Source organism: Ceratotherium simum, unplaced genomic scaffold (assembly GCF_057802395.1).
Source record: "Ceratotherium simum simum isolate JZ-2026a unplaced genomic scaffold, ASM5780239v1 HiC_scaffold_74, whole genome shotgun sequence".
NCBI classification, from domain to species: Eukaryota; Metazoa; Chordata; class Mammalia; order Perissodactyla; family Rhinocerotidae; genus Ceratotherium; species Ceratotherium simum.
The window spans coordinates 1-10,000 of record NW_028261290.1 but is presented as its reverse complement, the minus strand read 5'-3'; the positions used below and the strand labels follow the sequence as shown (position 1 = coordinate 10,000).

General features: G+C 54.0%; 1 protein-coding gene across 10 annotated transcripts; it reads right to left on the bottom strand.

The window, feature by feature from the left end:
- Positions 1 to 2,943: 2,943 nt before the first annotated feature.
- On the bottom strand, positions 2,944 to 9,994 carry LOC147911133 (ral guanine nucleotide dissociation stimulator-like). 10 transcript variants are annotated; one of them, XR_015551537.1, is made up of 11 exons: positions 9,089 to 9,994; positions 8,858 to 8,917; positions 8,105 to 8,320; positions 7,629 to 7,731; positions 7,060 to 7,128; positions 5,482 to 6,934; positions 5,001 to 5,075; positions 4,369 to 4,401; positions 3,887 to 4,008; positions 3,588 to 3,678; positions 2,944 to 3,249 (listed from the first exon to the last, which is right to left on the bottom strand). XR_015551537.1 is itself a non-coding variant. In XM_087428521.1 (10 exons), the coding sequence occupies exons 5-9, from the start codon at positions 5,677 to 5,679 to the stop codon at positions 3,642 to 3,644; spliced, it is 465 nt and encodes a 154-aa protein (XP_087284647.1). In that variant the 5' UTR covers positions 5,680 to 6,934; positions 7,060 to 7,128; positions 7,629 to 7,731; positions 8,105 to 8,917; positions 9,089 to 9,994; the 3' UTR covers positions 2,944 to 3,249; positions 3,595 to 3,641. The 10 variants fall into 10 exon arrangements, 1 of the variants encoding a protein (XP_087284647.1); XR_015551533.1 differs by having other exon boundaries at positions 8,105 to 8,917; XR_015551534.1 differs by having other exon boundaries at positions 5,482 to 5,779; positions 8,105 to 8,917.
- Positions 9,995 to 10,000: the final 6 nt, after the last annotated feature.

The following is a 10,000-nucleotide window of genomic DNA, read 5'->3' as shown; positions in this document are numbered from 1 at the left end:
GGCAGTCATAAATACAAAAGAAGAGAAACAATGGAAACACAGATCAACCAGAAAAAGATAAAATGACAGTATTAAGCCCTCCTATATCAATAATCACTCTGAATGTAAATGGATTGAATTCTCCAATCAAAAGACACAGAGTAGCTGGATGGATTTAAAAAAAGATCTAACAATACGCGGCCTCCTGGAAACATATCTCAGGTCTCAAGACAAACACAGTCTCAGAGTGAAGGGATGGAAGACAATACTCCAAGCTAATGACAAACGAAAGAAAGCAAGTGTTGACATACTCATATCAGACAAAACAGACTTCAAGTTAAAAAAGACAATGAGAGACAAAGAGGGGCAGTATATAATGATAAAAAAGACACTCCACCAAGAGGACATAACAATTAATAATATATATGCACCTAACACAGGGGCACCAAAATACATAAAGCAACTACTAACAGACCTAAAGGGAGAAACTAGCAGCAACATAATAATTGCAGGGGACCTCAACACCCCACTTACATCAATGGACAGATCATCCAGACAAAAAGTCAACAAGGAAATAGTAGATTTAAATGAAACACTTAATCAGATGCACTTAAAAGATATATACAGAGCAGTCCATCCAAAAACAGCAGAATACACATTCTTCTCAAGTGCACACGGATCATTCCCAAAGATAGACCATATGTTGGGAAACAAGGGAAACCTCAATAAATTTAAGAAGACTGAAATCATCCCAAGCATCTTTTCTGACCACAGTGCTATGAAACTAGAAATCAACTACAAGAAAAAAAAAAAAAGCTGGGAAAGTCAGAAATATATGGAGACTAAACATGCTGTTCTCTCATTTTCCTTTACTATATACGTTATTTATTGTACTTTGAAGTCAGCAGAGAGTTATCAACATCACGGGATGATTTAGGTTTTGCCCTCACAGTCACAGTAAAACCTACTTAAAGTAGATTCTTCTTTTTATGTAATGTTCCAATAGATTCCAAAATATTATTTCAAAAGTGCTTTTATGTCTATGTTCTCAAATAAGATATTTACTTCTAGGTCTCCGTTTTTCTGTTCTTCATTGCATGCTAATTCAGAGTTGCATCCAAGGAAATACCAGATTTCCCTCAGTTTTTTAGATCCATATGTGTTGGAAATTTGATTTATGAAGATGGACATGGCAGTTGGGGAATCGTGCTATTATCAAAAGAGACCTTTTCAGCATCAGTAATCTGACAAGAACCTACTGCTTATTGGGATTTAATTGTCTATTTGAGGGATCAAGCTTTCGCTATTGGCACTTCTCTTTCTCTATAGAGGGAAAGTACGGCCTTCCCAGTCTTTCTGTTACCAAATCACTTTCCTGGATGGCTGTGACATGTCAGGAAGGGCCTGGGATGCTGGGAACCAGAATTCATCCTCAGCTTCTGGCTGTCCTGAGAAGGCTTCCCTGGCAGAGTCCAGCCTGTGTGTCTGGGTGACACTTGCAGCCATCAGAAAGGAGGGGATAACTCACAAGTGCGAAGTGATTCATCTAGCCCTTGTCTCAGAGGGTGTTCCCAAGGGGTGAGGTTCAAAATGCCACGTGGTAACACTTTGAGCGCTCCCAGTCATGGGGTGGGTTCTCGGGGTGAGCTCAGAGCAGTGTCTGTTCACCACCAGATGGGAAGCATTTCAGTATTTTAATTGGTAGGGCTGTGTTCACGCATGTCCATGGATCATCAGTTCCGTGGCATTCCCTGCTGGACCCCCCCCCCAAACCCCTCTCATGCCTCATCTTTCAAAGCTCCCAACAGGAAAAGTTCACACCCCCAGAGGTGGTTGTGATGTAACCACAGCACGTGACTGGGGAAAAGAACACAGCCACCCAGAGGTGACACACTTTAAGGGCTGAGGCCCAAGTGCCCCATTTGGATGAGCTGGTAACACCAACACTGAGTGTGTAAACTGGAGGATTGTCCAAGACCATGGACCTCAGAATGACATGGGCTCAGAAGTCACCTTGGAAGGCAAGGGACACTCACTGGCCAGGATTATGGTCCCTTATCCTGGCAAAGTAGAGCTCACCCCTGACCTACCAGACCAAGCCAGGGAGGAGGCACCAGAATGAACCTGAGAGAGAGGCTGGGGGCCTTCTAAGGAATTTCTGCCCTAAAGGGAATTGCATAGGGAAGGCAGGGGTGCTGAAAATCCTAGTTCACAGGGAGCAGTCGTGTTTATGGAACGAGGCCCAGCAGCAGCCTTAAAGCTGCATCACAAATCTTTCCCCCCGGATACAAAACAAGCAAGAAAAGGAATTCAGAGTCCTGGATAAGGATCCTAGCAGGATTCTAACCTAGGTCAGGGGTGAACATGGAGCCCAGAAAGGGGTCTCAGGAGGGACAGTCCTGCCTGCCTTTAGTCCATTTGCAAATGATCTTCCTCAGGCCTTGTTCTCTCCACGTGCACATTTTGATCTTTTTACATTGTTTTCCCCACTTAGAGCTGATGCAATTCCAGAGATTCAACTAGAAAACTACAAGTTCCTAATATTTGGTCAAAAGAAACCTCAACAAGAGAAGCAGAAAACATTCCCTGTGCCTCCAGAATGTAGAAAGGCAGCAACTGCCTGTGGTATGACATGGTCCTGGGTAGTGCTGTTTTAAAGACACCCACATTTCAGTGGTTGTTGATCTGCCTGTGAAAGTATCTTCAACCTTTAAATCCCAAGAGAATGGGCAGCGGGCCGTGTCTGCTCCTGGAGGAGCTGAATGATACTGAAATGAACTGGTCCTCTGAGTTAGGGGGACTTGGGAGTGTCCCCAATAGCCAGGGAAGGGGCTGGCCCTTCTCCCTTCTCCCACATACAATAAGCTGATGACCTGGAAGAGGTCTTGATTCAAGGAGAAATGTGAGATCCTGTGTCTCTCTTACATGTCTACAGAAAGCGACAGAACCACACCACAACTCCCAGGCTGTAAAAGGAACAGGACTTTAATATAATATTCAAATATGGCATTTACTATTTACAACAAATAACCACTGTCCCTCCGCAATGGGTGACTAGGTGCTGGGGTAGAGATGTCAGGGAGCTGGGGTGGGGTCGTCCCCTCTCTCTTGGGCTTCAGGGGGCCCCAGGAATCAGCTTACAATGTTCCCCTTCCCGTCAGGTGGGAGGAGCTGGCCCTGTGCATCGCAAGCATCCCAGCTGTGTCCTCGCTGCTGAGGATGGGGCTGTGATCGGCCACTGGTACGGGGCTTGGGGTTGGGACCTGGGGGCTGAGTAGAAGAGTTGGGTTACCTTGGGGGGCCTCCCTCAGAATCATGGCCCCCCACCCTGTCACCACTGCACTGGGTGCTCCAGACCCTGTGCTCAGTGCTGTCAGCCACCAGCACCCCATTTGTCCCTGCCAGGAGAGCGATCATTTAGTATCACCTATTTCACAGAGGGGGAAACGGAGTCTCAGGAAGCTGAAGAGAGTCACCCCAGTCACAGGACTGTTCAGTAGTGGAGCTGGGATCCAAGTGCCAGCTATCTGACTCCCCAAGGCCACACTTAGCCCGAAGCCTTACTGAACCCCTAGCAGTCAGTCACCCCGGCCCAGACACTCACTCACCCCTGACCTTGATGGTGGCTGGTTCTTCTTGGCCTTGAGTATTCTGCTGGCCAACTAGGTCTGGGGCTCCAGCTGGCAGGACAGGCTGTAGCTACAGGGCAGAGAGGACCCTGTGAGCCTAGCAGGAGCTACACCTCAGGTGTCCCCCCACTGCCTGCCCAGCAGCTGGAGTCTGGGTGTCCCAGAGGTCGCCACGTAATAAGGTCCGGGGCTGACCGGGGGGCCACGGAGACGGCTCTCTGGGCTGGCCAACAGGAAGAATCCACCCCTGCCCTCACCCAACTCCTGCCCGGCCTCACCTCTCATTCTCGTTGAGCAGCTCCATGTCCTGGAACCAGGCCCCAAATCGCTCCTCGGGCTCTAGGTTGTAATTCTTTGCAGCCACCTGGAGCAGCAGGATCTTACTCATGACTCGGTATTCCTGGGACCAGAGAGAAGGAGAGGATGCAGACAGGGCCTGGGTGGGGGATGCTGCAGGGGCCTTGTTGGAGGTGAGGAGTGGGGCAGGGGACCAGTGCTGGAAACCCTCCTTCACTCCAGTTCCATCCAGGCTCTACCTGTTCTCAGAATGGGAATAATCAGCCCCCCCTCCAGGAAGATTTCCTTGATGCCATCCTCCCCTCAACCCACCCGCCAATTGGATGGGTCTCCCTCTTCTCTGTTATCAAACTCTTCCACTCAATGTAAGATACAATGGGTGGAGCCAGGGACTGTTTTGCCCAGAGGGTCTCTGATTTCCACCTCCTTCCCCTCCCCTGCAGGGAGTGCCACAGCTGCTCACCTCAGTCCTTTTCTCAAGGTTGATTTCATTCCCCTGGAAGGCAGACAGCCAGAGTCCATCAGACAGTGCCCCCTAGCCTGACTAGCCCCCTAGGCCCACCCCTTCTCATGTTGCACTACTGCCAGGTCCCCAGAGGGGGCCGGGCAAGCAGAGAAAACAGGACTTGGACCTAGGCCAGGCTCTGGGCTCCAGAGGAGGAGGACATGGGGGGAGACTGAGGGAGCTGGCAGCACAACCCTCTCTGATGACAGACTTGGAGGCTGAGGCCTCAGGCAGAAGGGACTGCTCAGCAACTTATGTACTGCCTGACTTGGAGGAGCCCGAATTCTCTCTCCCCCATGGGCAGCATGGGACGGAGAGGCTGAGTTCAGCTCAGATAAAACCTCAGGCAGCTGTGCCGTCAGGCAGCTCTGAGCTTCCCCAGCCTGGGGAACAGGAAAGGGCATCTCAGGCGGAGCCTGTGTTCACTCATCCCTAAGATGGGCCTGCTGCCCCAGCTCCCAGGGGCGGCTGCGAGGCTCTCAGGAGAGGAGATGTGTCAAGTGCTGAGAACTCAGAGCTCAGATCGGGGGCTCCTGCATCCCCAGGCTCAGGATCCTGGTCCTCCCTGCCTGGTCCCCACGTTCACCCACCTCGAGATTATCACCCATCACCAGGTGCAGCATCAGCAGGTCACCGAGGAAAGTGCCAAGATTGGGGATGACACCCTGTGACATCGGGATCAGGTGGGATGAGCCCTTGCTCTCAAGTCGACCCCCTGCAGACCCTCCCCTGAAAAGTCCTCACCCTCAGCCTCCTGGCCCACCCCAGGGTTCCCACGGGGAGCAGCCTAGGACCCTCAGCAGCCTCCCCTCAATTCCTCCTCCCTTCACACCCCAAGAACACCACACTCCTCTTCCTCACCTCCCAGGGCTGGCTTCTGGCAAATCACAGGGTATGCGGTCCCTGGCCCTCCCCAAAACAACCCATCCTGCACCAGCTCTTCCAGGGCCCCCTCCTGGTCACTTCTACTGGGGGATTCAGGCACTGTGGCACCAGGAGGAAGGGCCCTCCTCTCTTGATTTGAGGCCTCCAGCTGGGAGGGCAGAGCCCCTCCCCCACAGGCACACTCACCTGCTGCTGCTGCTGCTGCTGCTTCTCCTGCACTCTCTGGGGGATGATCTCCGGGGGGCAAACGTGGAGGGCCCCTCCTGCCAGGGTCGAGGACCGTGTCAGCGAGGCCATACTCCTCTCACCCCATTTCTCTCCAGCACCACTGGCCTCTGACCCTGGACATCTGACTCGAGGCAACTGGTACCAATGCCACTCCATCCTCCAAGGTGTTGTGATTCTAGAACAAGCCCAGCTCCAACTCTCACTCTGGGTGTGAGCTTGGGCCTGTGGCCTGGCCTCCCCGAGCCTGTTTCCTCATCTGGAAAGTGTGAGAACTCCAGCTACCCCACAGGTTCTCCTGAGGACTCACTGTGGCATGACTGTCATCATTGTTCTGGCCCTCACCCCTCCAGGTGGAGCAGGCAGAAAGCTCCCACATTCCTTTCCTCCCTCTTACCTCAACTCCACCCTGTGAGGCCTGCACCACACAATCACCATCCCTCCGTTTCCCTGATGAGGAGACAGAGGCCCAAACAGCGGCAGTGAGTTGCTCAGGGACCACAGAGAAGAAGCCACTTGCCCCTCCCAGCCAGAGGCCCTGTTTCACCGTCCTCACCTAACCCCCAGCCCCACCACTGACAACAGTTCTGTCCCCTGAGCTCTCAAAGCGTGGTCCTGGGCCGAGCCATGGATGGAGAGGACGGGGTGTCTTGGGAGTCCAGTTGAGTGGCTCTTGCCTACTCCAGTCCCATGGAGTGTCTGGCCCCCAGGCTGCGACAGACAAGCAACTCCTCAGGACATTCCCCTGCATTGAACTCTTTCTGTATCCACTCAGGAACTGGACCCCCAAGGTGCCACCTCCGATCAACAGGGAAAGTGGTGACAGGACGCTTTGCTTCCTCGTTTGCATGAAGCTCCCAACGTCCTTTCAGCAGGATCACTAAGAATCCATCAGTTGCTTAGATGCTTCTCATAAGCCACCGGGGGCATATGCCATTGCCAACCAGGCACTCAGGTGAGACTCCTGTGGTTGACTCGAGTGACTACTCTAGGGGTCCAGTGGGGAGTCCCAGAACGCACACACATCTGTCTCTGGTGCAGCCGTTCAAACCCAAGGATGAGCAGCCTGTTTGTCCACCTGGGCCAGGGGAATCCCCTGCCGTGCCCGTCCCTGGGGCAGGCAGGGTGCCCCCCTTGGAGACTTGGTGAAGACAGAAGGAACAACAGGGGCCTGGCTTCCTGAGGACAGGTTTAGGCTGAGGGCTAAACCCACCCCAACCACTCAACAGCCTGGAAAAAGCTACATCCAGCAGGATGGACGTGCATGGAAGCCAGAGACCTGCTGATGGCACCAGCTAGGCAACTCGTCCTGGAACAGCCCAGCCAACACCACTGTGTCCCATGACCAGAGCCTCCTGCCCAAAAATGGCACCCCACCTGCCCATGGGCCTAACAGATCCCTCTGCTTGTTAACCTGGACAAGATAGACAAGAATATTTCAGAGAAAGTTCAAGTGAGAAACTATCAAAACCACAGCCTGCCCAGTCCCCCTCCCCCCCGGCCTCTCCTCTCTTTCCAGACCCCCAGCCTCCACTCTACCTTGGTCATCAGTTCGCTGCTCAAGGACTCGTCTTGGCTATAGAGCTCCTTAAGTTTTCAGAGCTCTCCCTGAGGGGAGGGGAAAGAGGGAAGGATAAATTTAGGAATAATGTGAGGGGTCTGAGTGCAAATCCCTTTTCTTTGCAAACCCGAGAGATTCAACCTGCCTGGAAGAGTGTTCTCACTGGGCTCCTCTGAACACTATGGTCTAGTGGGACCGGGAGGGGGCTCTCCTGTTGGTCACTGGGGTCTCCACTCCCCAGCCCTACAGAGCAGCTCTGTTTTGACCACTTTGAGTTTCATCTGGGCGTAGAGTTCTGTTGCTATAAACATTTGAAAATCTCTAATTTGGCTCAACTCAGTACCTGACACTTAGGGATAACCTAGTCCTGAAGCAGAAGTAGTGCACTAAGGAAACAAGGAGGCTTAGAGAGTCCCCGCTGAGGCCCAGGCCCTGTCCCCAGCATTTGCTGCCTCCCAGGAGTTCCCAGGTGACTGAGGGGACAATGGCAGACATATGGGAGATCCCCCACCCACCCTGGTCCTCCTATGGAGAGGGGCCTACCCACCAGGAAACTTCCCCCATGTGTTCTTCAGGTGGCTTGTGGAGGTTTTCCGCAGAGCAGAGATGACAGTGCGGGGCAAGGAGAAGTTCTTCAGGATCTCGCACTCCTGGGGAAGGGAAGAGAATGAGCTGTGAGGTGGGGCGCTGGAGCCCTGCTTGCTCTAGCTTCGGTCCCCTTCTATTTAAATCTCCCCTCCTGGATGAGACAGATGCTCAGGGAGCCCCAGAAGGGCTCATTTAGGACCCAGAGAATAACACTCACAGGGAGGAGGATTTTAGCTCAACCCAGGGAAGGAGCCAGGTAGGAAGTGAGCATCCTCCCACTGGACCTGGAGTCAAGGTCAGCGGGCCCCTGGCAGGAAGGGCCTAGGGACTGTGCAGGGGCTTAGACCACACACTTCAATCCTGGGAGCTGATAAAGGTAGAGAGGCAGTTCCCAAGGCTCCAGAGAGGGGCTCCACTGGGCCTCCTGCAGCATACCTGGGCCACCTGGACCCAGTGCTCCACAACCCTCGCCCTGTCCTGGGCCACCATGCTCGGGTCCCTGAGACAGGTGGTGACAACGAGGCTGGCCACCCTTCTGAAGTGGTCGATGGTGGCCTGGACGGTGTGTGCCAGGTGCTCATTGCCGGGCTTGTTCCTCGTGCCCCAGGTGGATCCCAGGCACTGAGAGGGCACCACCTACTGGAAGAGCTCCTGGGGAACAGAGGGAGTGTCACCCAGCCATGCCACACACCAGCTCTGTGTCCACAGCCCCCAAAGTCCCAAAAGGGGTCACAGTTTAGACCTGGAGCTCAGGAAGCTCAGGATGTGGCCTGAGCCTTGTGAGAGTCCCTGGGTTTTCTTCTCTGTCCACTGAGGGCACCTAGCACAGGATGACCCAGGACCCAATACGGGCAGGGAAGGGAGAGGGGCATTTGCACCCAGCTCGTCCTGGCTAACTCCAAGCTCCAGATGGTGGCTCAACTCTGCTCATGCCAAGGGGGCATCTTCCACCACCCTGATGCCCGCTCTGGTCCCACTCCCCATTCTGATGCACATTCCCCTGTGGCAGCTACAACCACGGGCCTTGTCTGTCTCCCTTGTAGTTAAGTACACATCAGGTGTCTAATAAGTCCTGAGGCTGTTGAGTCTCCTGAGCAGATGGTTGGGCCACCAGGGACCTGGCTGTACACAGTGAGGTCCCCTCCGCCACGATGGGCCAGGCCTCGCCCAGCTTTCCATCTCTTCTACCTCATGGAGCCGGCACAGCCACTTTGTGCAGCAGGTCCTGTTAGTGTCCACCTCTACGGTCTGCAGGTGGACAGCAAAAGATCAGGTGTTCAGAAAGTTGCCCAGGTTGTACGGTTGGTAAGGGGTGGAGCCGGGATTTGGGCCCAGATCATAGGAGTGCGGATCAGGCCTGGGGCAACGATGGCAGAGGGAAGGCCTGCCCCACCCCACCCTGAGAGCCCAGCTGCTCACCGCATCCATCACGGTCAACTGCTCCACCACCAGCTTAGGAGGGAAGGCCATGAGGTTAGGCTTCTTCACACTCCTTAACGGCCACAGGTGGAGATGGGCTTCCCACTAGAAATGATGGTCCAGGTGACTCCAGCTCAGCAGCTCCCACTCCTGCTGCAGCCCATGTTGGCCCTTGCTCCAGCTCCAACACTGCTGATGGAGGGAATGCTGGCTCCAGCGCTAGAGGGGGTGATGTCAACAGAGCTGGAGCCAGCTCTACCTCCACCACTGCTCATTGCTCTGCTTCTGCTGCTGGCTGGAGCTCTGCAGCTGGCGCTGGAGCGGGATAAAGAGAAAGGTTCACCCACATAGCTGACTTTCCATGTGTCCTTCTAAACACAGGAAAGATCCCACTTCCCTTCCAGGAATAGCCAGCCTGCAGTCCCCCTTAACCTCTGGCTCTGCCTCAGTGGGCTCCAGAAGCTCACACCAGGCAAGGGTAAGAGGGTCACGGCAGCTCAGCTCTGAACCAGGTAAGGAGACCTGCATGTACATCCCCTTTAGCTTGAAAAAGGGACAGCCCCTGTCTGGTCCCGCCCTAGTTCTGGTCCAACCCTGTACTCTCAAGGTCCTGAGTGTGGAGACCCTCTGCTCCTGCTCTCATCTCAGAGCAGCACTGGATGGAGTTGGTGGCCTCGTGCACCCACCCCTTGCCTAGTGAGTTGGTGGAGGTGAAACCATCGGGCAGCTCCTCGACGACCTCCTGAGTGGAGTTCTGCACAGGCTGCCCGGGAGCTGGGCCAGAAGGAATCAGGGGCTGCTTGCACACTGCCACTGGGGCCAACCCCCAAGAGAAAGTCTGCTCCTCAGTTCAGGCACAGAGGGGCATCCCTGCAAAGAACTGTGGTCAGGGAGGGAAGGAGATGAAACCTC

Bases quoted from the DNA above. Each gene is read 5' to 3' on its own strand.
- LOC147911133 (XM_087428521.1), bottom strand. From the start codon at position 5,679: ATGGAGTGGCATTGGTACCAGTTGCCTCGAGTCAGATGTCCAGGGTCA. The intron at 5,076-5,481 runs GTGAGTGTGCCT...CCGATGTCACAG, and splicing joins AGCAGCAGCAGCAGCAGCAG to GGTGTCATCCCCAATCTTGG. The intron at 4,009-4,368 runs GTGAGCAGCTGT...CTCTGGTCCCAG, and splicing joins ACCTTGAGAAAAGGACTGAG to GAATACCGAGTCATGAGTAA.